At 40.2% G+C, this 27,018-nt stretch overlaps 1 protein-coding gene across 1 annotated transcript in view; it reads right to left on the reverse strand.

Moving 5' to 3' along the window:
• The window catches only part of EIF2AK4 (eukaryotic translation initiation factor 2 alpha kinase 4), a 96,245-nt gene extending 69,577 nt beyond the window's left edge, over positions 1 to 26,668 (reverse strand). The window contains exons 1-6 of the mRNA XM_069484768.1: positions 26,483 to 26,668; positions 15,688 to 15,800; positions 11,905 to 12,007; positions 5,292 to 5,444; positions 3,213 to 3,293; positions 1,903 to 2,051 (exon numbers count right to left, since the gene is read on the reverse strand). Coding sequence (XP_069340869.1) covers positions 1,903 to 2,051; positions 3,213 to 3,293; positions 5,292 to 5,444; positions 11,905 to 12,007; positions 15,688 to 15,800; positions 26,483 to 26,626 — 743 coding nt within the window. The 5' untranslated portion in view covers positions 26,627 to 26,668. The remainder of the gene's footprint in view (positions 1 to 1,902; positions 2,052 to 3,212; positions 3,294 to 5,291; positions 5,445 to 11,904; positions 12,008 to 15,687; positions 15,801 to 26,482) is intronic.
• Positions 26,669 to 27,018: the final 350 nt, after the last annotated feature.

Consider the following 27,018-nt stretch of genomic DNA (forward strand, 5'->3'; position numbering starts at 1 on the left):
TACTGCCTGCTAACAATATTGATCGCAAGGTTGTCTCTACTAACTCTACTAATGTATTTATTAACAGACAGAAGAAAATGGAGCACTTTGTTTCCTTTGACTTTCCAACCCATAAAGACCAATGAACAGCAAGTAAGAAAAAGAATCAAAAGTACATCACGAGGTAGTTTAGGGGGTCAAGGACTTATTTCTTATCCAAAGCAGCATGTAAACTACACTTCCAAATCAGTAGCCAGCACAGTTAGTACCAGCACAGAGTTCCATGCAGGCCCAGGTTGAACATCCTAAATCCCCAATCTGAAATCCAAAACGCTCCAAAATCTGAAATATTTTGAGTACTGACATGACACTCAAAGGAAATGCTCATTGGAATGTTTTAGATTTCAGATTTTTGGATTTGGGATGCTCAACTGGTAAGTGTAATGTAAATATTCCAAAATCTGAAAAAATCTGAAATCTGAAACACTTCTGGTCCCAAGCATTTCCGATAAGGGATACTCAATTTGTATATGCAACAAACTTGGCAAACAATAGATGAAACAGATACAAACGATCTCTTTTCATCTTTCTTCTTAGATGCTCATGGAACGTTGTTCTATCTAAGATATATAAATGCCACTCTACAGGTATTATATAATTGTTTTATCCACACTGAAGGGAGAAAGAACTTACCATTCTCCTTTGAATAAACTTGCTATCTGTGATCAAAAAGCGAGTCTAACTTTGGACCCACTGTTTATAGTCAGCCACAAAAATGGAAATGTTTCAACTTAAGAACATTTTTTTCCAAACATCTGAAAAGACTTATTCATATCACTGAATTTAGCTGTTTCTATTACAATAAAAATTTACAAGATATTTGCTAGTAAAATGCTCTGACAACTTCAAATTCTGTTGTCTTTTGGAAGCTCAGTTGCAAAAATAATTTAAATTGGTAAGGAGTTATAATCTCAAAAAGGAATTGTTGTCAGAAATAATATTTTAAAAATTTATTTCACCCTAATAGTAGGTAAACATTAATATCAAAATTATTTCTGAGCTTGTTTTTTTTTTAAAAAGTAGATAATAAGGAAAAGAACTAAAATGGTTCCTTCTAATAAACGAACTATAATATAACCCAGAAGTTTATATAAATCTTTAGTTTGGCACCTAAAATGTTTCTTTTCATAGAAGCAAACTGTTGCTTTTAAGGGCTCCTTGGAGTCTCGTAAGAGACAGTTCAAACATATAATGAAGCTAAAGTACCTCCACTATTTAATAACTCAGCCACTCACAAATTGTTTCTGCATTAAAATCCCTATCTGGTCTACAGGGGGACAAACAGGGAAGTCACAATTCTTGAGTTGGAAAAGAGTGTGGAGGAAGAAGTAGCGTCTTTCAAGTGACCTCTGGTGACAGGGAACAAGCCAGGGGCCCACTGCAGTGGCAGGAGGGAGGGGAACCCTGGCAGCAAACTGGGGTTCCCATGCCCATGTCACAGATGCTCTGCAGCTGTGCTCTTTTTGGAGCATTCCCCACACCTGTGGAGGGACCTAAGGCACTGCAGACTGAAACGCACAAACAGTGAAATGTGACGGAACGACGACGATTCTGATGGAAGAAAAAATTTCAAATCACTCACTGAATAGTCGTCATTAAAAGTCAAATCAGGCTGTACTGAAAGCAAATCTGTGATGTGTCATAGGCTATTATGAAAAAGAATGAACACAAAACTGGTTTCATTAAAGATACTTGGGAAGTGTTACGTGAAAATTTCGTTTTATACTGCTAACTAATATATTTATACAGGCTTTGAAAAAGTCATCAAGACTATTACCCGAAAATTCCATCAAAGTTCACTACAAGTTGTTTTAATCCTTCTACGTCTTTCATCCTCCCACATCAGAAATCCCAGGGACTTACCTGGACCTTACTGAGGAGTTTGCCCGAAGTTTGCCATTTCCCACAAAGTCGGGAGAGCTTCCATGTAGAATGGCAGCCACTCTGTGTCCTCCTGGATCTTTCTTAGATGTGTGATCTTGATTTGACAAACTAGCAATTTCCAAACGTTCCTAGAAAAAGAAAAGTAAAACCGACTTTAGACGTAAGTCATAAATGGAAGACAATCGTGGTACATAATTACCAATTCTGCATAGAATGCATGTTTTTTATTTAAGTCGAATGCTTACAAGTGAAATAATGTTGAACTCAACTTTAAAAAATTTGATGCCCAAATATGTACTAGTTCAAGAACCGAATTTCAGGTCACATTTCAAGAGAATGCGAAGTTCATAAGTAAAAGTGATGACAATCTTAGAATATGTGTGAAAAGTGAGGGTGAGGAGAAAAGAAGAGAGGATTCAAAGACAGAGCAGAGTGTGGCTGATGGGAAGGCAGGTCACACGCAAGACAGCGGAGCCGGCAGAAACAGTGACATCATCTTATATTTGTATACAGCTTTATACTCTCACATAGGGAAGTACATTCATCTGTAGGAACAATTACATGAGACAGAAGGGAAGGCATTATCAGTCCCATCTTACGGGTAAGGAAAATGAGTCACACAGAGTGTGACAGGTGTGTCAAGGTCGCAGAGCTAGGCAGTAAAAAAGCCAAAGCTCTCTTTAAGCCAGGTGCTGCTTCTTTGCACATCAGTGCTCTTCCTGTCACACCACATAGCGTCTCCTAAGTTAAATGCCATAATTCTATAAAAGATGAGTGAAATCTTCTCTGAATTTCTCCAAACATGTAGAACTGGTTTTTTGATTGAGCTGCACTCAGGAAAAATAAAGGAAAAAACACTTCAACTTTTGTCACTACTGCCTTTTAAACCTGCTCTGTTGAATCATCTTTTGCCATCACTGAATGAAATTTCAGGCAGATTCAAATGGTTCCCATTTACTCTTTGTTATGAACGAATAGTTTTATTTTCCAAGTATTAAGAATTTCAGTCCAGGTTAATTATGAAAGCTTCAATCTCTTCTCTCCCTCAACTCATTTGATAAATTACTGTAATTATATTCGCCTACATCATCTACAGATAATATACAACTCTAAATTTTGCCACCTATTTGGGGAGTCTAAACAAAGACTTTTTTTTTTTTTTTTTTAGTGCTTCATCTTAAGCTTTACTACCAATAAAAACACAGAAGAGAAAAATATCAATGGAAATTAAAACATTTTATGTTTCACAAGATGTAAATTACTTTGGTACAGCAGAGTTGACAGAGTACCTGCTTAGCCATTTCTTTCCTTTTTTTCTCTTCTTTGATCTCTTCTTTCCTTCTCTGAATCTCATGAAGGATTTCACGTTGCTGAAATAAAACAAACTACCATCAAATGCCAATCTCTGGAACGCATAAACAGATAAATTCTGGAACCACAGAACATCTTTTGAATTTCAATAACTTAAGCTCTCCTTTCCTAAGAGATGTGAATATACTGAATCTCAGTGCAAAGTGCAGTTCCACGAGTTTTACCAGAGTTCTTATGCGACAGGCATTCCCATTTACACAGGTGTTAGGACCGTGTGGGGAGGGGCATTTGCTCTCCACTCTTCATGTTCCCATGCCCAGGGACTTCGCCATAGCAACGCTGATGGCTTATCACTTCTCACTCTTGTCTCAGCCCCTGCTCTCTGATATCTGCCTGTCTGCAGCAAACACGCTGGTCCAGGGCCAGCCTGGTGGAGGTGGGCTGCGCTGTCCTCAATGCCCAGGCCTGGCGATGGCCCAGATACCACACTCACTTGCCGTAGACCTCGACCTGCATTCTCCAATCAGCTTTCCTAGTATTGAAAGTATTTTGATCTCCACCCATTTTTATTAGTACCCTAAAATTCCGGATTGTAAATATCAAAACTGTTAAGAGACTCATCAAAAACGATACTAGCAATAACACAAAATATAAAAACATACCCCAAACTTACAGGTAGTTATAGCAGTAAACAAGATTGTTAGCTAAATGTTTACTATCTTCTAATAAAAATGTGCCTTCCTAAAAACAATGACAATAATAGAAAACCATGGACTCTAAATGACAACTAAGCTATACAATTTAAATAGGAGATAAGTAACAAAATCAATGAAACCTACAAAGAGAGTTAACATAAACATAGGATAAACAAAATAAAGCAGAAAAAACAAAACAAAAAAGCCAGGTATAAGAACCTACAAAAAGAAGGAAAAAGCAAAACCTTAGAAGTAACTGTAGGAAACTCTCATACCCATAAGGAACAAACTAGAAAGTCTCACCAACAGATAAAAATAAATGTAGAAACAGTCTTGGATGGGAAGTTTGAATACTCTCAAGGTATCAATTCTTCTAAAATGAATATATAAATTTAGTGCAAGTTCAATCAAAATGCTAGGGGGATTATTTGTTCTGTTTTGACTTTGAGAAAGCAATCCTACAGCGTGTCTGTAAGAAAGGGGTGAGAATGGCTGAGGGGAAAAAAAACAATGGAAGATGAAGGGACGGGAAAGGGTGGGCCTGACTTGTCAGGCATCAAAACATCATAAAGATACAATAATTCAAAGAGTACGGCAGACACTCAAGGAAAAAACAGATGAACAAAATAGATAACTGACAAATAGAACCTAGTATACATAAGTAGTTGAAGTGTATTGTAAAGGAAGTAGTACACAGCACGTAATAAAGAATGATTAATAAATGTGTTAAGAAAGGTCCAGGAAAAAAACAAACTTAGGCATTTTTTTTTTTAAACTTGAACCAAAATAAGTTCTAGATAAGTTGATTAAAGGGCTATATAGAAAAAAGATTAAGTTAAAACCAAGAAGGAAATTTAGATCGCATACATTATCTTTGATTTAAAGGATTTTTAAAATAAGACAGGAGTTTATATCCTTATGCAAACAGAATAAAGGAAAAAGTACAAATGGTTAGTGAATAAAGACAGTTTACTCCCTGACTTTTGCTAACCATTTGGGCATGAGATACTTGTCTCACACAGGAAAGAAGAAAACAGCCTCCAATACTCAGTGAATTCCTGCACAGCTCAAGGAGCTCAGAAAGACCACAGGAAGCTTGGCTACATGGCTTCCTTTCAGTCTCTCTTTTTTTAAGACCTAGACTAAGAGTTCTAAGCAGCAGCACTGATGTGTGTCAGCAGGTAACTGCTCATAGTATTTTTTAGTCACTCTTGGCACCTTCTCTCACACAAATCTACCTTTCTTCAATCAAATGCCGAGCAAAACATAGATAAAGATAAGTCTGTAGGCAGAGACAGAGTAAAAACCCATAGAAGCTTGCATCCTCCAGGCTGGCCACCCACATTGACAAGGGCATCTCACCTCCTGCTCCTCCTTCCGCTTGGCCTCCAGCAGCCTCTGCTGCTCCTCCTGAGCTCGCCTTTTCAGCATCTCTTCATGGAAAGACTTGGGAGGGGGCTTGTTATGCTCACTGAGAAATGACTGCACGTGGTAAGCCAGTTCAAATATCATCACCTAAACATGTAAACAAAAACCAACCACAAATGAGCAAATAATGGGAAGGCATGGCCCAAAGCGGAGATCCTATGGAACTGCAAAACGAGCTGGCAGTCAGAGAGACCCATGTACAATGCACAGTGGCCTCTTAATATAGCTCACTGCAGCCTCCAACTCTTGGGCTCAAGTGATCCTCCTGCTTCAGTCTCCCAAGTAGCTGGGCACACACCACCACGCCTGGCTAATTGTTAGACATTTTTTATAGAGATAGGATCTTGCCCTTGCTCAGGCTGGTTTTGAGCTCCTGGCCTCAAGTGATCCTCTTGCCTCAGCCTCCCAAAGTGCTAGGGTTATAGGCTTGAGCCACTATGCCTGGCCCCATTATTCACTTTGATACAACAAATTCTGCATTAGGTATATGATACGATCACAGCAGGAAAAAGCTTTTAAAGGGCTCACTGCAGTGTGTTGCTACCAAGACAAATCACTACCTACGTGAGTATAAAGTTTCACTTTTCTTTTGGAGACCTATTCAATTTACTGGCATTTTCTGTATAATAAATCCAATAGGATATTTTTCTATACAAATAAATGTGATAAAATATTTAAAAGCATATGAATGTAAAAGCTACCTTCCCAACTAGGAAACCTGTCTACACGACAGCTGAGCAGACAATACTCATTGCTAACATCAGCACATTCGTCTGACCACACAGCATACTGAAAATATTCTATTGCGAGTATGGAGGCAAATATTTAAAGGCCTTACTATCTCCCTGCTAGTAATGGGCCAGTAGGAGGCTGATCAATACTTAGAAAGTTACTTCATTTCCACTTAGGAAAGTGTTCACAGAACCAGGAAGAAAAAGGCCTCCCTCTCAGACATTCTGTAAGCGAACACAGGAAGCCACTTTCCCCTACCCCTAGAAGGCATAAATCATCCCTGGGGTGGTAAATGAATAGAACAAGGGTTTCTGAGACCCCACGCTGACCAGTTACCCGGCCCCAAAGGGGGGAAGAGTGCCAACTTTTACAGATACGGAACATGACACTGAGATTTCTTTCTTCTCAATTACAATGAAGCAACTTGAAATTCTCATTTCATGTTCAAAACAGTTTCTAAAGGGACTTAAAAGAGTGGTAAATAATAATAGGAGTCATTGTACACAGAATATAAAGTTAGCCCATTTAATATTCTACTTTTCTCTTAGGGAATAAATGCAAAGGAAAGCTCTTGTTGGGTGAAGTTAATGTATTTTTTCTTACATCAGAAGCTGTGGTATTTACTGGATATATTTCAATTTAGAGTTGAGAAACACCAGTCTAGATAAAGCCTAAGAAGCAAGTTTTCCTAAGAAAAGGTCTTCTAAGGAAAGATGGAAAAAGAGGCAGTTTCTATTTTGTCAAGGAGAAACTACTCTAAACCAGACGGGAAGCAGGAGCCAAGCTGGGGAGGGGCGGGGGAACGGTCTTTTTACTGATCGCTTTAGTTTAATTTATTAGTGTTTTCTGTACATATAAATCTGACAAAACTTGTAAGACTAGACGAAAATAACTACTTTACAAACTGGCTCTTACCTCTCCCTCTCTCCATGCTGCAAGGGCTCACTGTCTTGCTTTCCCTCAGGCCTCTGCTCAAATCCCAAGGCCTCTCCTGAACTCCTCACACAAACAGCCACTCCACCATCACTCTCCAGACCTCGCACCCTGACTCTTCCTCCCAGCACATGGAGCTGCTTGATTTGTAGTACACTTGCTTTCTGTCTGGTGCCCTGACGGTGTGGCCTAATGGTTTGCTCACTGCAGTTTCCCACTGCTGGATCAGTGAGTGCCGGGCACATGGCAGACCGGTGATAAATACTTGCTGGATAATTAATACAAAAATGAATTTGACTTTTACTATCTTGAAAAATACAGTACACATAAGTTTACTTTTACATGACTGATAAAGAACTGCTATACAGATTAAAAATCATTTGGAGGCAATTAGAAGTGCTTAAGAACAAGTTGTTTTTGAGTACCTATTCCCATTCAAATAATTAAATGACTCATTATTTTATAAGTCTAGCATCAGTGAATGCTTCACCACAATGAATTCCTAAGTCTCACTTTAACATCTAATTATACTGTATTTTATTTGAAAATATAAATAACTTCTTTAGAATTATGTATATTTTACACTTCCTAGTACTTTAGACTTAACAGAAACGAATTTAAGACAAACAAGAACAGTGATTTGCATGGTACATTCCCCTATTTAATGCCCTTTCAAATCTCATTACACGGAGATGACTCACATGAATACTAGTACAGGCATACCTCGGAGACATTGTGGGCTCGGTTTCAGATCTCTGCAATAAAGTAAATATTGCAATAAAGCAAGTCTCCAATTTTTTAGTTTCCCAGTGCATATAAATTATGTTTCCACTATTATGTGTGCAATAGCATTATGTCTAAAAAACAATGTACATACCTTAATTTAAAAATACTTTGTTGTTAAAAAATGCTAATGATCATCTGAGCCTTCAGTGAGTCATAATCTTTTAGTTGATGGGGGGTTTTGCCTCAATGTTGATGGCTATTGATGATCAGGGTGGTGGCTGCCAAAGGATGGGGTGGCTATGGCAATTTCTTAAAATAACAATGAAATTTGCCCCATCAACTGACTCTTTTTCACAAAAGATTTCTCTGTAGCACATGATGCTGTTTGATAGCATTTTATCTACAGCAGAACTTTCAAAATCAGAGTTAATCCTCTCAAACCTTGCCACTGTGTTATCAACTAAGTTTATGTAATATTCTAAATCCTTTATTGTCACTTCAACAGTGTTCACAGCATCTTCACCAAGAGTAGATTCCATCTCAAGAAACCATTTTCTTTGCTCATCCATAAGAATCAAGTCTTCATCCATTCAAATTTCATCATGAGATTGCAGCAGTTCAGTCACACCTTCAGGCTCCACTTTTACTTCTCTTGCTATTTCCACCACATTTGCCATTAATTCTTCTACTAAAGTCTTGAACCCCTCAAGGTCATCCATGAGGGTTGGAATCAACTTCTTTCAAACTCCTGTTAATGCTGATATTTTGACCTCCTTCCATGAATCACAAATGCTCTTAATGGCATCTAGAATGGTGAATCTTTTCCAGAAGGTTTTCAATTTACTTTGTCCAGATCCATCACTACCTATGGCAGCTATAGCCTTAAGAAATGTATTTCTTAAATAATAAGACTTGAAAGTCAAATTACTCCTTGATCCACGGGTTACAGAATGGATGTTGTATTAGCAGGCATGAAAACAACATTAATTTCTGTGTGTGTCTCCATCAGAGTTCTGGGGTTACTAGGTGCATTATCAAAGAGCAGAAATTTTTGAAAGAAATTTTTTTTTTTCTAAGCAGTAGGTCTCAACAGTGGGCTTAAAATATTCAGTAAACCATTCTATAAACAGATGTGCTCTCCTCCAGGCTTTGTTGTTCCATTTATACAGCACAGGCAGAGTAGGTTTAGCATAATTCTTAAGGGCCCTAGGATTTTGGAAATGGTAAATGTGCACTGGCTTCAACTTAGTCACCAGCTACATTAGCCCCTAAGAAAAAGTCAGCCTGTCCTTTGAAGCTCTGAAGTCAGGTATTGACTTCTCTCTAGTGATGAAAGTCCTAAATATTGGAAGAATCGCATTCCAATAGAAGGCTGTTTTGTCTACACACACAAACACACACACACACACACACACACACATATGCAGAGAGAGAGAGAGATTTATTTAAGGAATTGGCTCATGTAATTTAGAGGCTAGCAAGTCCAGAATTATATGGCAGGGTGGCAGGCTGGAGACCCACAGAAGAAATAATGCTGGAGTAAAAGACTGAAGGCTACCTCCTGGCAGAATTCCCCCTTCTTCAGAGGATGTCAGTCTTTTTCTACAAAGGCCTTCAACTGGCTGGATGAGGCCTACCCATGTTGTGGAAGATTATCAGTGTAAGTAAAAGTCTAATGATTTAAATGTTGATCTCATTTCAAATACATCTTCCCAGAAATGTCTAAAAAAATGTTTGGCCAAATATCTGGGCCCACGGCTTAGCCAAATTGATACAAAAAATTAACCATCATAACATCTGTTAGAACAGCTAAAATTAAAAAAAAAAAAAATGGTGACAACATCAAATGCTGGCAAGTATATGGAGAAACTGGACCATTCACATATTGCTGGTGGGAATATAAAGTGGTTCAGCCAATTTGAAAAAGATTGGCAGCTTCTTAAAAAACTAAACATGCAGTTGCCCTACACCCACGATTGCACTCCTGGGAATTTATCCCAGACAAATGAAAACTTACACACAAAAACCTGCATATTTATGTTTATAGCAGCTTTATTTGTAATAGCCAAAAACTGGAAACAATCTAGATGTCTTTCACCTGATGAATGGTTAAACAAACAGCGGTAATTCTATAGCTTGGTATACTACTCAGCTACAAAAACTAACAGCTATTGAGACATGCAACAGCCTGGATGAATCTCTAGGAAATTATGCAGAATGAAAAATGCCAATCCCAAAGGGTTACATACTGTGTGACTACACCTATACAACATCCTTGAAATGACAAAATTATAGAAATGGAGAACAGATTAGTGGTTGCCAGGTATGGAGGAAAAGGTGGGAGTACCAGGGGTAGCTAAAGGAGAGCAACCCGGGAGATGCTTGGGGTGAGGGAACACTTCTGTTTTTCAGTTATATCCATGTCAATATCCTGGTTACATATTGTACTACAGCATTGCACAATGTTACCAGTGGGCAAACTGGGCAAAAGGTGCATGAGGTCTTTAGGATTTCTTACAATACATGTATAAATATATAATTGTCTTAAAAGTTTAATTTAAAATACAGTCAAAAAAAGTGAAATCATAAATCATGAATCCAAGAAAGTAGAGGATTTTCTGTAGCTGAATTTTCAATATAACTCCATGTTATTAGTATTTTTTAGTTAGACATTAGAGTTCCCTTACACTAAGAAGAACTTCAGAATAACTCCCAAGGCCTAGTTTTTTTATTCAGGCTGTTCTACAATCGATTTCTGTACCTTATTAATCATTAAATTCTTGGAAACATCAACTTAAGTGGACATAATTTTTATAGCCAAAAGGTACTTCACGGATTGCACTGTGACTCACTGTGTTATAAAATGCAAGTGCCTTTATATGAGGTGCATGTTACCTTTGGTTATCTCTAACAGAGGTCTGAAACAGACGAGGAGGCGGCCTAGGGTTGCCTAAGCAAAAACACTTGAGTGATTTATACAGAAGTAAGGAAAAGATGGATTGCATTTAGAGGGAATTGGTCTGGCATAAGGAAAGCATAACAATACTCTACCCCTAGAAGTCACCTAGTCCTGCTCTCCAGAGAGAGTTCTGCCACCCAAGGGAGAACTCATACGTAGACCTTGATGTTCAAAAGATTAAAAAAGAATCAGTGCTGAACTCAGCGCAAATCCTTAGGTGTAGAACAGATATAAAAGAAGTTGAATATGTCGCTAATTAAGGAAAACAATGAATCCTGATATGCAAGAGGTGGCAAAGTTTGGTCAGATATCACTTGTCTACAAACATTTTCCAACATAAAGGTTCAAGTCAAGATCAGGTCACAATGCCAGGTCCGAAGTGTGCAAAAAGTATGGTCAAGTTCACATCGACTGTTTTCAGAAAAATTCTTAAGCATTAAGAATATCATCTATAGATACTCTATGAATTGCATTTCAAAAACCTTCCTAAATCAGTAGAAATAACAATGTTCCCCTTTGTACACAGCAATAAGAAACAAAATATTGTAGTCAAAATTGGATCTGAGGTGCAATGGGAGAGCCTTTAAGCCAGCAGTCCCCAACCTTTTTGGCACCAGGGACTGGTTTTATGGAAGACAATTTTTCCACAGATGGGCGGGTGGCAGGGCGGTGGGGGGTGGGGGATGGTGGAGGAGAGAGGATGGTTTGGTTTGGGGATGATTCAAGAACATTACATTTATTGTGCACTCAAACCTCTCTGCTAATGATAATCTGTATTTGCAGCCACTCCCCAGTGCTAGCATCACTGCCTCAGCTCCACCTCACATCATCAGACGTTAGATTCTCATAAGGAGCACATAACCTAGGTCCTTCGCATGCTCAGTTTACAGTAGGGTTCTGCTCCTGTGAGAATCTAATTAATCCCCCCACCAAGGCTGATCTGACAGGAGGCAGAGCTCATGTGGTGATGCGAGTGATGGGAAGCAGCTGTAAATACAGATGAACCTTCACTCACTCACCCAGCGCTCACCTCCTGCTCTGTGCTTGGTTCCTGACAGGCCACGGACTTGGACCAGTCCACAGCCCAGGGGTTGGGGACCACAGCTTTAAGCCACAGAAAAGGTAGAAAGCCAAATGCTGGTGAGCATGATGGAGATTTTTACTGTCCTCTTTTAATTTCAGTTTAACAAATCTTACCTCCCCACATTGTTTTTTGGCTAGTTCTTCCAGGCGGGATTTTAACAAATTAACACTTTCATTTGATAGACCTTTGGCATTCTTTAAGTCTATTTCAGGAACTCTGGAAAAGAAAAAAAAATAAAAAAGGAGTTACTCCAGAAAGTATAGCCTGTTTGTATTAATATTGGCTAAGTTCCAAGCACTCTAGGCCTGAGGATTTCACACAGACCTCATATGTGAACAATCCCAGCAACATTTCCTTTAATCTTAAAAGGATTTCAACTGTATCACAGCAACTACAGTTGACACGGTGCTCAACATGGAGCCACCTGCACCCTGTGGGGAAGTAGACTGGGCAAAAAGTTCGGTTTTGGCTGTCAGGTGCCCTACGCCCCCAGGTGATCCAGACTTACCATGCTTGATCCGCTAACTTTCAGCTTTACAATCTGAGTAAAATTTCCCAACAGCAAGTACTATTTATTGCCTCTGATTTGCTCTGATCCCCAACTCTTGGTTTCTTCTCCAAGAAAAAAAAAAAAAAATTATTCCAGCTGTGTCTGACTCCAGTCTAGTAACTTAACCATGTATTCCCTTGTATGGTAATTCTTGACCCTGGCTTGCAACCAACATCAATTAACCTAGTTTTGACAGCTCACCAGCAAGTCCAAGCACTCTGCACCTGTTCATGTGCTCTACCTTAAAGCAGAACAAGAATAACCAAGCAAGATGGAGCCCCAGTGACCTACCTAGTATTCCCACAACAAACTGTGTCCCACTCACTCACTCACTCTGATTGTAAACAGGTGGAAATGCTCGCTCGTGTTGAAGTCCAGTCATGCACACGCTGCAAACTGCCTATCCCCAGGATGCCTAATTCATGCTTCTTTTCATCCCTTACAGCTCATCCAAGTCAACATTTTCTACTCAACAATATTACACAACCAGCCCTCAGGTTTCTTTTTATACCCAACCAATAAATATCCAATAAGAACTCTCTGAGATTAAATAGAATTTATTTGATTTTACTGAAGTGGAGATGAATCATTTCCTCCCAAGCATTTCTGAGTAATTCATGGTATTTTACCTTTGTGAAGCCTGGATGATTCACCTATCTCTGCATTCCCTCAATGCTTCAATGTGATGGATTGCTACCATTGTTATCTACTTGGATAGGTGGACATCTGAGAATAGGAAAGCTGTGTATAGTCCTGAGTCCCTGTATGGTCCATCTGATCTAGGATTCTCTCTCACACAGTGTCATTAAGGACTATTTTGCAGAAAAGCAAAGTTTTCCTGTATCATATCATTTCAGAAAGATAGGAATGGTTCCCCAAATCAAGCTTTATATAATTATTTTTTTTTAAATTAAACAATCATTATATAGCAATGTTAACAAAATGGTGAAAAATTTATCTATAAAACTAATTAAACTTTAAAGAAAGTTCCTAATGTTCTCTTTATGTCCTTGCCACATAATTCATAATTTATGCTTACTTTTACTTTTTATAAGCATTTCCACATTTTCTTAAAAACATCATCCCATAATATTTTCATCACAGGGACACGTCAAGATTTACCTGAACAGTTCTTTAGTGTAGTGGTTCTTAACTGGGGACAATCTTGGCCCCTAGGGGACAACTGTCAATGTCTGAAGACTTTTTTGGTTTTTGCAACCTAAGGAGAAAGGTACTCCTGGCATCTAGGAGGTAGAGGTCCGGGATGCTGCTGAACATCCCACAGGGCACAGGACAGCCCCATAAGAAAGAACTATCCACCCAAAATGTCAGTGGTATCAAGGTGGAGAAACCTCGCTTTAGTGTTTGATAATTAGACTGCTTCCAATTTCTTTACTTTCATTAATAATGCTATAATTAATATTATGGTACTGATACATTCAAGTTTTTCTCTATTTTGATTTTTCAAGAATATTTTGAGTTTGTGAAGCTAAGGCATAACAAAAAATATATATTTGATCTCTGACCCTGATTCCTGGCACAGAGCTCCTAACACCCTTGGAATTTCCTGAGTGACAGGGGTGAGAAGAACACCTTATGTTATTTATAACAAATCCCTTTCAACCGTACCAGAGTTAGTGCTAAGGAGGTAACTCTGATCAGTATCTGGATAGCTTCAGCATTGGGCTGGTCATCAGAAAGACCAAGTCTTGATCACAGGGTGAGAAACATCAGCCCCACCCCAGACCTTCGGGGAGGAGATGGGGCTGGAGATCGAGTTCCATCACCAATGGCCAAAGATTTAATTCATCAATCATGCCTACGTAACGAAACCTCCATAAAAACCCCTAAGTGACAGGGTTCAGGGAGATTCTGGGTTGGTGAACACATGGAGGTGCTGGGAGGGTGGCGGGCCTGGAGAGGGCATAGAAACTCCATGCCCCTCCCCACACACCTTGCCCTACACATCTCTTCCATTTGGCTGTTTCAGAGCTGCATTCTGTGTGACAAACCATTAAATACAAGTAACGTATTTTCCTGAGTTCTGTGAGTCATCACAGCAAATTATCCAACCCCTGAGGGGGCTGTGGGAAACCCGAAATTTACACCCAGAATTTATAGGCCAGAAGTACTGGGACTTGCAACTGGCATCTGCAGTGGGGGCAATCTTGTGGGACTGAGCCCTTAATTTGCAGGGTCTGCGCGAACTATGGACTGTTAGGGTCAGAACTGAATTGCACTTTTGGGCACCACGTAGCGCCAAGAAAGACACCATGTATTTGGTGTCGGGCATAAAAAAAACCTAGAGAGGCTCTTAATTTTCTTTCAAAAATTTAATTACCTTTTTTCATTAATTAATGTTTTACATACCTCCTATACATACTTTCAGTACAGTGTTGGGGACCAAGGGGGGTTACTGACTTCAAGGAGCTCAGTTTTGACTTATCTGTATTTTCATATCCGCTATCACCTCTTAGGATACCAAATTCTGTACATTTACCACCCACTGTGTAAAGCAGTGCTTCCTTTTATTTGCCACTTCCCTTCTCCAAAGCCTTCACCGGTTCCCTGCACTATCAGTTCAAACCACTTGACATCATCCAGGCCAATCTGCCTTGCCACGGGGAATGTCTGGGGAAAGATCACACGGAACATACATGATACTTCAAGAACGGACCACTGGAGTGCTGATGGCTAACACTTTGGCTTTAACCAGTGATTCCCAACCAGAGGTAACATCATCTTCAGGGGGAGTTTGGGAATGTGTGGGGTTTTGTTGCTGTCTCAATGACTGGAGAACATCAGTGGGTAAAGGCCTGGGATGCTAATGTCCTTGGGACAGCCCTGCAGAAGGCAGATTCGCCTGTCACAGTGCCCCATGGAGAAGCACGGCAACTCTGAACACGCCTCTACTCTAGGCAGTGAATGGGCACATTGGGCACAGAAGGTTATTGAATTTCCAATGCCAGTCAGACGTTAAACCTTAAGTACACAAGTGCTTTCAATAGTCACCACGCCTTTATCCTTCTCTTCTAGGTTTTCCCTCTTCCTAGTTTATGAAGAATTAAGTAAACAAAGTTAACATGTCAGAAGAAGCAAACAAGTAGTCACTGAGCAAATATTAATATCTATAGTGACAATTCTATGTATAAACAGATTTAAAACAAGACAGGTTTCATGAAAACATCTATTGCTGATGTAGTTTCGTTGAAACACAGGTGACAGGAAGTGAAATTTAACGTGGAATGGGGGCAGGAAAGAGGAAATACTATTAATGTCAATCGGTTCCTATGTTGTCAGAACAGAAAACTGAAATTACATCAAAGTTATTTATAAATGTACTCACACATCTGGATAGGTAGGCGGGCATTTAACCCTCAACTCCACTTTTACGTAAACTTCTTCACCAGTTAGGCCTTGAGGGTACAGAACTAAATTGATTTCAGGGGGCTCTTTGATCTAAAAGAGAAAACAGAAAATTTAATTTTTTTTTTATAGAGAGCGAACCATTAACAAGATAACAATCATCTAAGCTCAAAAGTTCTACTTTTAAAATATTATACATAACTATATCTTACATAGGTGTTTGGGAATATTTTCCAAAAGCATGGTTTAAAGATTTCAGAGAAAATACATTTTCCTTTTCAAAGTTATCCAAGAGTGAACCAAAATGTTCCACTTAGCTTCTGTTCATTCAAATGTTATGGAGTGCCAATTATGTGCTGGGTACCGCCCTAGGGGCTGGGAGTGCGGGGGTAAATTTAGACAGACATAGTCCCAACTAGCTGATACAAACCAGAAGACAAATGAGTAATTTAAGATAGTGAGGGGTGCTGTAAAGAAAATAGAGTAAGGGGACACAGTAGTGGGAGAGAAGATATCTAGACAGGTAGGTCAAGGAAGGCCTCTGAGCAGGGGAGATTTGAATTGAGATTTGAATACTGAGATATTAACAAGTAAAAACACTTGACTAGAGAAATCTGATGGCTCTTGTAAAATTGTATGTTTTCAATCAATTGCTTTTCACCAAATCACCAAATATTCTGTTGTTCTTCAAGTTATTTATATACACTTTTTCCAAAAAGGATTTGAAGCAGTTTATATTACATGTAGCTAATGAAAAGGGGAGGCTGAAGGGAAAAATAATCACTGAGCACTCCTGTGGTTCAGGCACGTTACCAGCTCTGCAAGGTGGGTGTCATCGCCATTTTACAGACACAGCAGCCCAGACTCAGGGAGTTTAAAACTCTTGCCCACGGATACACAGTGTCAGAGCTGGAATTGAAACCCAGCTCGAACTCCACAACCTGTGTCTCTTTCATAAGCCACTCCTTTATTATGCCAATCCTGGTGATTGAGCCTTAACTTTTTCTCTGAACATCCAGGCAGCCAGGGCAAAAAGAGAAAAGCGGTATTATCAGAAAGGAGAAAGCCAAAAAATTCTTTTAGGGGCAAGAAAGTACTTAGCAACACTAAATTTTAACAAATTTATAACGTAAACCTTACATGTGGTACCCTGAATCACATAATAAACAATGTTCTCATCTATGTGTATGAAATCTATAATATCAGTTTTTATATGGCTTTATAATAATCCTTGATAAAAGCTGGGAGTCCTCCAGTGAAGCATAATTCTGTAAACATGGTCCCAGGGAGGGTTAAGCATTCTGTGGTCTACGAGGCCTTTCATCCACTCATTCACCCATCACACATACATCACCCACACTGTTGAGCGCTGACTCTGTCAGGTGCTGTACTTAGTCTATGGAGGTGAGAAGACAGACATAGTTCCAGCTCTCACGGACCTTTGGTCTGGTAGGGGAAAACAAACATAACAAATGTGTAAGTACAAGTTTGAAAGTGTGTTAAAGAGAGGCCAGGCACAGTGCCTCATGCCTGTAATCCTAGTACTTTGGGGAGGCCAAGGTAGGAAGATTGCTTGAGGACAGGAGTTCCAAACCAGCCTGTGCAACATAGCAAGATCACATTTCTAAAAAAAAAAAAAAGAAGAAAAAGAAGAAGAAGAAAACTTAGCCAGGCCTGGCACGCCTGTAGTCCCAGCTACTTGGGAGGCTGAGGCAGGAGAATTGCTTGAGCCCAGGATTTGAAGCTATGATCTTCAAAAAGAAACTGTGTTGAAGAGATGATCTTGTGCTCTACTTAGAGAATGATCGGGAGAGTGGGCACAAGGGAACACGTTTCAATGTGGTCATCAGGGAAGACCTAAGGATGTAGCATTTGTGTTGAGATAAGGCAGACAGCAAGCATTTTAGACAAAGAAAGAGCATGCAAAGAGACTCAAAAGTGAATCAGAGATTGGTGCATTCCGAAAACCAAAAGGAGGCCTGTATGTCTGGAACCTACGGTAAAGGGGAGACCGGGTTAAAGCAGGTGTGACAGGGAACAGCTGGATCATGCAGGGCCTTGTTGGAGGGTAAAATATTTGGCAGGATTTTAAGATGGGAACGATATGCTCTAATACATGTTTTAAAAGATCACTTTGGCTGCTGAGTAAAGAATGAATGGGGACAAGAAAGAGCAAAAGTCAAAAGCTATTATAACCACCAGACTGTGTTGGTGGCAAAGGAGAGAGAGAGAGAGAGAGAGAGAGAGAGAGACAGAAGTGGATTTGAGATAGAGCTGACAGAGATTGGGCTGTGAGGGAGGAAAACAGAAGGTAAGGCCTTGTCACAGATGCCCCTTGAGGGTAAGGAGGATGAGGACAGAAAGTGCTCACGGCTGCGGTAACGTGATTGCAGGTGGCCTTGCTGTGCACAGGCCCTGGCATGCTGCAGAGTGGAGGCAAGGTGAGGAGGTGGACACAGCGAGTCTAGACAACTCCCTCAAGAAGGCCTGGGTATTAAGCGGGACAGAGAATGGGGTCAGAGATGGAGAGGGATGTGAAATCAAGGGAGCAATTTGTTTTGTTCTGCTTTTAAAGATGGGAGATACTAGAGCATGTGAGGATGCTGACAGGAATGCTATAGAAGAGTGGGAAAGATACAAAATTTGTATCTGAAGCAGCAAAACCCTTTGGAGGGCAGAAGGCCACAGATCCTGGACACAACAGAGACAGCTGGACTTTGACAGGAGGAGGGGCTCCTATTCTAGAGTAACAGGAGGACATGAGAGGAAAAGCAGGTATAGGGGCTGGTGGGTTTCTGCAGGGGAGGCTCAGAGGGGCAAGGGTGAGACTGAACAAGCTCCAGGCCTCCTGCTTCCTCCTCAACTAGAGCAGGCCAGCTTTCTTGACTTTCTGTATCAGATGGAATTTAGCATAGGAAGCATTTAGCGGCTAAGAGTAACTAAAATATTTAGTTGCTAAGAAGGAAATGAAAAATTATCGTCCTGATCAGTCTCCTTAAGTACCCTGACTTAAAAAAAAAATTTTGTCATGGAAATGTTCAAACAAAAGCAGAGACAATGGTATAATGAACTCCCTATACTTGCCATCCAGTTTCAATAATTACCAATTTACAGCCAATCTTGTTTACATGTTGCTGCTCCTCTCAGCCACCACTTGGATTATTCTGAAGTATTAATAATCCTACCAACACCAGTCTTTGCCTGTGTTATTGTTCTTCATTTCCTAACGACAATCCCGTGAAGGAGGGAGATTATAGATCCCCATTTTAGGGATGTAAAAACTAAGAGAAAGGCTGGTGAGACTCAGACAAAATTTTACCAGTGCTTTCTTGTCTCACAGGCTGTTAAGTTTTGGATAGACATTATGATCACCAATTTATAATTTGTTTTGTCAAGAAAATACTTTTTTGCTACCTCTTTACTGTATATCACTTTAGAAAATACAAAATATTTTAATATCAAAAGTACAAGGAAGTACAAAATTCTCTTCTTACCTAAGAAGGGTCAATTTATCTTACACAAATCTACCTTCACCTACACATTATTCTGCCTTTCATTTTCTAAGTTAGCTATTAACCAGTGAAAACTTTATGTCAGAACAGCAAACAGGAACAGTAGTCAAAATCCATATTGACTAACATAGTTTAAAAGAGGCAAAAGAAATAAGGGAAGAAAAGGGAAAATGCATACAGATGGTCTTCATAAAGTAAAATATTCAAGACCTGGCAGATCCAACATGAAAGAGTTAAGATGATAAAATGCAAGCACCGCACCTAGGAGCAATGGCAGATTTTCTGTTTTTGAAGCTACAAAACTGGAGTAGCCCTCTATAATTGGAAGGAGTTAAGAAGCATGTAAATATAAGTAGAACTACAATTATAAATTATTGCATTTGTAGTTTCTACTTGTATTATACAACTACAAATGCAAAGGATAGGCCTTTCTTGGACCCAGGATGGAAAAGAGCTTGTAACAAACACATAGATAACACACAACACATGCCACATGAGGTGAGTTACCACTGCCTGTGTACGATAACAAATGTGGTTTAACATTCTCTTTTATCTTTGTTTAACAAGCAAAGAGTGTATATGAATGAAATTAAACTTCTTGGGAAATAGTGCTGGGAGGCCATGACTTTATGCCCAGAGTCACTGGAACTGGAAGCAATCCTCAGCAAACAGCGGCCTATTGGAGGACTGGGGGACTACACATTTGAAGATATTCTTTATTAAAGGGAATGCTTAATAAAACACAATGAATCCCGTTAAGGACTGCCGGCAAGCATCAGGGAAGTTTTCTGTCACATGCTGCTAAACTTAATTCTAACCATTACAGGCTCACAGTAAAAAACAACAACAAAAACAAAACAAACCCCTGCGCCCCAGAAACCCACTCAGGGAATGATACTTTCAGAAATAAGAGCAGAGTATCTGCTAGGCTTTCTCAAGCAAACTGAAAGGATTCTCAACATGGTGATTCCCAACATGGTGAAGAGGCTTTTATGCAAGACATACAAACATTACCTTATATTGGGGCATTCAAGGACTTGTGGAGGTGAATAGAATTTGATTAAAAAGTTTAGTAGCCAAGATGTAACTGGAAATGGGCTGGGGTAGGGCCTCCTTTGTTTAGAAGTCAAATGGTCATTACAATTCAGTGTTGATAAAATCTTTGACTTAATCTGCACAAGGAAATAATGAATTCCTGAAACATTTGCAGGCAAATAAACACAAAGTGAGGGGTAACCAAAAATTTCTGAGAGCACTAAAGACAAGGAAAACACAATGCAGGGTGTATGAGCTAGAAAATATACAAAGTCCTACATGAGAAAAAAATATATTTGTTTTGAAGACTGAAAATGCAAGTGACATGAAAGCAAAATAATAAGTAGTCAAGGAAAGAAGGCCATAGAATAAGAAATGAATTCAATTTGCTTTTTAATAGGATCATGAAGTTGAATACTCTCCTAAAACTGTTATAAAACAGCCAAATAAATCATAAAGCATATAAAAAAGAGTGATGCAAATTCACCCCAAAACATTAGGAGAGGCAATGTTCATTTGGAACTTATCCCCTACCCCCACACCGCCACCCGCTGGGTCCCAAAAAGAAATAAAAAGCATCAGCTCATCAAGAAACAAAACCAGCCAAGGATCTTAACGCAAGGATTAGGAAGGAACCTTGGGGACCCTCTTTTTAGCAAAACACACACCTCATGGAGTCCCCAACCGAAGCCTCAGAAATCCCTGCTGCTGGTCCAAATGTGCTTCTTTCAGACACTTCCTAACACTCAAGCCCAGCAAAATAAACTGGTTTAAACATGTGTCTATATCCGTTAAAACTACTGAAGGGGGCTGGGCGTGGTGGTTCATGCCTGTAATCTTAGCACTCTGGGAGGCCGAGGCGGGTGGATCACTCAAGGTCAGGAGTTCGAGACCAGCCTGAGCAAGAGCGAGACCCCGTGTCTACTAAAAATAGAAAGAAATTAGCGGCCCAACTAAAAATATATAGAAAAAATTAGCCGGGCATGGTGGTGCATGCCTGTAGTCCCAGCTACTAGGGAGGCTGAGGCAGAAGGATCGCATGAGCCCAGGAGTTTGAGGTTGCTGTGAGCCAGGCTGACGCCATGACACTCTACCCTGGGCAACAGAGTGAGACTCTGTCTCAAAAAAAATAAATAAATAAAAATAAAAATAAAATACTGAAGGAAAGGATAAAAACTGATCAGCTATTTCACACAGCTGCAAATCTTGGGTTCTAAGATTCAAAGGGTTGAGGGTAGGTCAATGACAGCCCCATGATTAAACTTCACTAGTTTATAAGAAAAGCAGCAGAGTGAGCATGAAGTTTGGGAAATTAATTTAAAATGTTACACAATTTCCCATTGCACAACAGTGTGAATATATTTAATAATACTGAACTGCACATTTAAAAATGGTTAAGATGATAAATTTTATGTTAAGTGTTTTTTCCCACAATTATTTTTTGAAAACAGTTATATAATATAATTAAAATCACTTTCAGGTGATTGGTCTAGAATCGTTACCTAGGTTTCTACTACTCATTCTCCTTGAATTTGAGGGCAAGACTTTACTTAACATGGCCTCTGTTCTTACCTGCTCCAGATCCCCTCAACTGCTGTTTGTAACACAGGCAAGAAACTATTCTGTGTGAAAATATAACCAATCGAGAAATAAAGTATCATGGGGAAGCTAGATAATTTGGGCAGGACTTTGGTTTTAAGTCTGTGAAGAAGCCAAAAAATAAAAATGATAGCAAAAGCTCAAAAATGCCAATAGCAAAAGCCCAGAAAATGGAAATTAGATAACACTCCTCTAGATTTTAGGTTAAATGCCTTATTGATTTTTCTAAATGAATGAATACTAAAATGAACATATCTAAAAATGAATATTTTCTGTAACTGACCTTGTAAAAAATCACCAAGTTCATTCATCTGTTCTCAAGAAATTTGTCAAGCTGCTGAGAATTTCTAGAATGCTAGATTCCTTAAAGTTTAATAATAACTTACAGCTCCGTTTTAAAGAAACAGTAAAATGTTCAGAATCTGAATTCTCCCCAAACTAAATATATGTAGTATTATTCCAATAAAAATGCCAACAGAATTTTCTGAACCAGGCAAGCTGATTCTAAAGTTCATGTGCTTTGGAGGCTGAGATGGGAGGATCACTTGAGCCCAGGAGTTTGAGGCTGTAGTGTCCCATGATCCTGCCTGTGAAAAGCCACTGCACTCCAGCCAGGGAACATAGTGAAACCCTATCTCTAAATAAATAAATTTTTAAAAAGTTCATATGGAAAAACTAAAGTAAAACTAGTCAAGAAAATTCTGTCAAGTAAACCACACTAAATACTAAGGCTTGTTATAAATCTTCTGTAATTAAAGCAATGTGGTAGTGGTGCTTAAATAGATTAACGGCACAGAATACAGTCAACAAATACACCTAAATACATCTGGGAAATACTTCACTCAATAAAAATTTTTGAGAGTTTTTTTTTTTAACCAGGCACTGAGGATGTAGGAGTGAACAAACACACGAACCCTGTCATATGATGTAAAGGCAGGATCTCAAATTAGTGGAAAAGAATGAAAAACTGAATCACGTGTGTTTTTCTAACTGCCTACTTGGGGGAGGGGGGAGGCACACTAGGAGGTAGGGGCTGGGGGATGGCCTAGACTCAGATGGAGTTAAGAACTTTTTTTTTTTTTGGAGACAGAGCCTTGCTCTGTTGCCTAGCCAAGAGTGCCGTGGCATCAGCCTAGCTCCTGGGCTGAAGCAATCCTTCTGCCTCAGCCTCTTGAGTAGCTGGGACTACAGGCATGCACCACTATGCCTGGCTAATTTTTTCTGTATATTTTTAGTTGTCCAGATAATTTCTTTCTATTTTTAGCAGAGACAGGGTCTCGCTCTTGCTCATGCTATTCTTGAACTGACCTTGAGCAATCCTCCTACCTTGGCCTCCCAGAGTGCTAGGATTACCCACCACACCAGGCCAGAGATAAGAACTTTTTAAAAAGCCTATTTCTAGGCCGGGTGTGGTGGCTCATGCCTGTAATCCTAGCACTCTGGGAGGCCAAGGCGGGCGGATGGTTTGAGCTTAGGAGTTCTAGAACAGCCTGAGCAAGAGTGAGACTCCCCCCGCCCCCCCCCCCCGTCTCTACTAAAAAAATAGAAAGAAATTATATGGACAATTAAAAATATATAGAAAAAAATTAGCTGGTAGTCCCAGCTACTCGGGAGGCTGAGGCAGAAGGATTGCTTGAGGTCAGGAGTTTGAGGTTGCTGTGAGCTGGTACTCCAGCCCGGGCAACAGAGACTCTGTCTCAAAAGCTATTTCTATATTTATTTGATGAAAATTTAAAAATGAATTCATAAAAAAAATTTTTAAACCTCAAAGAATTTGGTTTTTGGTAACACTGGAACGGAGAAGTCTTTTCTGGAAAATAAGACAAACCACAGGGACTATCGAACAAAAAATTGGTCATTTTGGCTCAACATGTTTGATTACATAAATTACATAAATATCAAAGTGCACATGGTTAATTAGAAGGAAATACTTGCAATATATGACCCGAAATGTGAATCTTAACATATATCTAATTCTCATAAATGAATAAGCCAATAGACCACAGAGAGTGGAAAAACAAATCAAAGAACATGAACAGTCCACAGAAAAAGAAAAATAAATGGTTCACGAAGGTGGCCTACATAATTTATAAATAAATAAAAATTAAATGAGGTATGTTTGTCTACTGGCAAAGACGAAAAAGTCTGACATATACAATGTTGGTGATCATCTAGGAAAACAAGCACCCTCATACACTATTGGCGAGCCCAAGGACAGAAGCAAGCTTTTTGGAGGGAAGTTTGCAATAGCTATCAAACTATAAACAAGCAGACCCTGTGCTGATATGGAAAGCTAGCCAAAATAAGCAAGTTAATAAGTTATAACTATCTATAAATTATAGATTATATATATTTTTTCTTTCTTTTTTTTTTTTTTAGACAGAGTCCCACTCTGTTGCCCGGGCTAGAGTGCTGTGGCATCAGCCTAGCTCACAGCAACCTCAAACTCTTGGGCTGAAGCAATCCTCCTGCCTCAGGCTCCCGAGTAGCTGGGACTACAGGCATGCGCCACCATGCCTGGCTAATTTTTTCTATATTTTTAGTTGTCCGGTTAATTTCTTTCTATTTTTCAGGAGAGACAGGGTCTCGCTCTTGTTCAGGCTGGTCTCGACCTCCTGAGCTCAAACGATCCTCCTGCCTCAGCCTCCCAGAGTGCTAGGATTAGAGGCATAAGCCACCTCGCCTGGCCTATAGATTATATTTTCAACTAGTGGTATCTCAACTTTTTTCAAATGCAAAATAATTTTTAGTATATACTAAAATATTTAGTTATAAATGCTTAAAATGTTGATTCAAAATGTTTAGTTATTTATAAATGATACACATTCACAACTAAACTAAAATTTATATTACAGCAAGTCCTTCCCAAAAGTTTTAAAAAATCTGACCTGAATTTATCAGCAGCAAATTTAGTCTGAACTGGTATGAGGTTATTAGTAGTCTTTATTTGTCCAGTTCGGTGTGAAATTTGAATATTCATAAATTTCTCTGTGTTTGATTTTGGATGCTGTCCCAGACATTGAGGAAGGTGTTAGGTAATGTGTGGAATGTGCACACAAAAACGTGAACAGGAACACTTTTGAATCCTGAAACCTATCGGGCCTCCAGAGTGTTACATAAAGGATTGTGGCCCTGCATAACTTTTCCTTGAAGACTGGCAAATAGCAGGTGATAATAAGTACTCTGATTCATCCCATGACCATCAATTGCTTGCCTGCAGGGCCTGTGAAAGTGTTGAGGCCATTTGCCCCGTGCACCACAGAGCTATCTGAATTCTTCTGCCTGCCTTTTTAAATTTTTGTTTTGGTTTGTCTAGTCTTCTATCTTATTATAAGGCCACCAGCTGTAAATTATACCTAAAAGCAGCTTCCTTTTCCCTTTGGTTTTTCTGCAGCCTTAGGAGCAGATAACCTAGCTTGTAAAAAGTAAACAAACTGGTTCTGAGTGAAGTCTCAGTAGCTTTGCATAGAGTCCAGTGTACACTTCATAACACCTATTTTGTCTTCTTAATGGGGCTGCTTCCTGGTTTTCAATGTCTGGAAACAGATCACCAGAAACTTACGTTACTATAAGCATGTATAAGGGGAATATTTATATTTTTACTATTTCAGGTTAAAAATAAGTCTTGAAATTAAGCACTAAAAAAGTAAGCTACCCAAGGGCAGGGATTTTTGACTGCTTTGTCCACAGCTGTATTTCCAATGCCTAAAACAATATTTAGTGAAGGAAGGAGGAAGTACGTTGGGTTAGAGGGAGAATATTTTGCCCTGACAGCTCCAGAAGATGCTATTTCTTCAGGAAATCCTGGATGTGTAGATAAGGCAGATGCTGTGAAGTGCCAGAATTAAAGGCAGATGAAGGAAGGTAGTACTTTTTAAATGACTGTTCAGAAACATATTAGTTCAGTAGATATTAGTTCATATTAGTTCATTCTTCAAGGAAGGGGGGAAAATGTTAGTATCAGCAGCTTATAATGCGCCTTAACTTCCAGACAAAAAGGAAAATAATATTTTAAACTAAATGCCATTTTAAAAGGTCTAGACTAAGTAAACTCCCTTTCTGTTACAGCTAAGATATTCTAAACTCTCAGACAAATGCCTTCGAGGAAGGTACAGAAGGTTCTTCCATACCAGAAAACACAGCGAGGATGCCCAGGGAATAAAGTAGGAATGTCGTGGTGTGCCGTTTTGAATACGTGAGTGAGACTTGAGAATTCTGATTGAGGGCATAAGGCCTGTTCGAGCGCCCCAAAAGCGTTCCTAGAACAAAGTTGCAACGGGTGCCTACGAATGTGCTGTTGTGTAATCATCCGGGGCTTTCAGGAGGGAAAAGGGGGCAAGGTTGGAAGGAGGCAGAGATGTTATGGGGTGTCAGAGAGAATAAAAAGCAGTGCCAGGTGAGAGAGAGGAGCCGATTTGGGAAAAAGGCTGTAGGAGAATTCGGCCCAGGTGGGGGGTTCCGGAGACCAGTTGCGGGTGCAAGGACAAAAAGTGAGCGAGGGTGGAATCGGAAGGATGAAAAGCCTGCAGGATCCTAAAGGGGCCGCCCAAGCTGGAGGCGTCACGCCTTTGGCCCGGGGCCGGGGGAGGCCGGGGAACGCCAGCCGGGCCAGATGAGCCACGTTCCTACCGGTCCGCGCGCGCGTGGCCGCAGGTCCTGGAAGTCTGCGCCGTAGATGGCCTCCAGGGCCTGGAGCTCGTGGTCCTGTCGCTGCGGATAGCTCTCCGGAGGCTCGTCCCGGCCGCGCCCGGGGGCCCCTCGGCCCCCAACCATGGCAGCGCTGTGGCCCTGGCAGGGCGGCCGTGCCGCGGCGGCGCTGGGCCCCGGGCAGGCTCCGGGGCGGGGCTCAGGGGGGCGGGGCTCCGTGCCAGAGCCTGGCCCGTGGGCGGGGCTCCGCACTGGGGACGGGCTCGTGGGCGGGGCTCCGCGCTGGGGACGGGCTCGTAGGCGGGGCTCTGCACTGTGGGCTGGCTCAGGAGGTTGGAGCAGCCCAGGCAAACCGGGAAGGTAGGGTTTGCTCACATCCTTTGGTGGAAATGGGAGCAAAGGAACTGCACGAAAGTAGATCAATCATACATTTAGGAATGAAAACATCAATTTGTATAGTTTTCACGGAACAAGTCTCTTTAACAGAAGTGCCTGCTGGAACTCTTCCACTCTGGCAT

This window comes from Eulemur rufifrons, chromosome 2 (genome assembly GCF_041146395.1).
Source record: "Eulemur rufifrons isolate Redbay chromosome 2, OSU_ERuf_1, whole genome shotgun sequence".
Taxonomy (NCBI): Eukaryota; Metazoa; Chordata; class Mammalia; order Primates; family Lemuridae; genus Eulemur; species Eulemur rufifrons.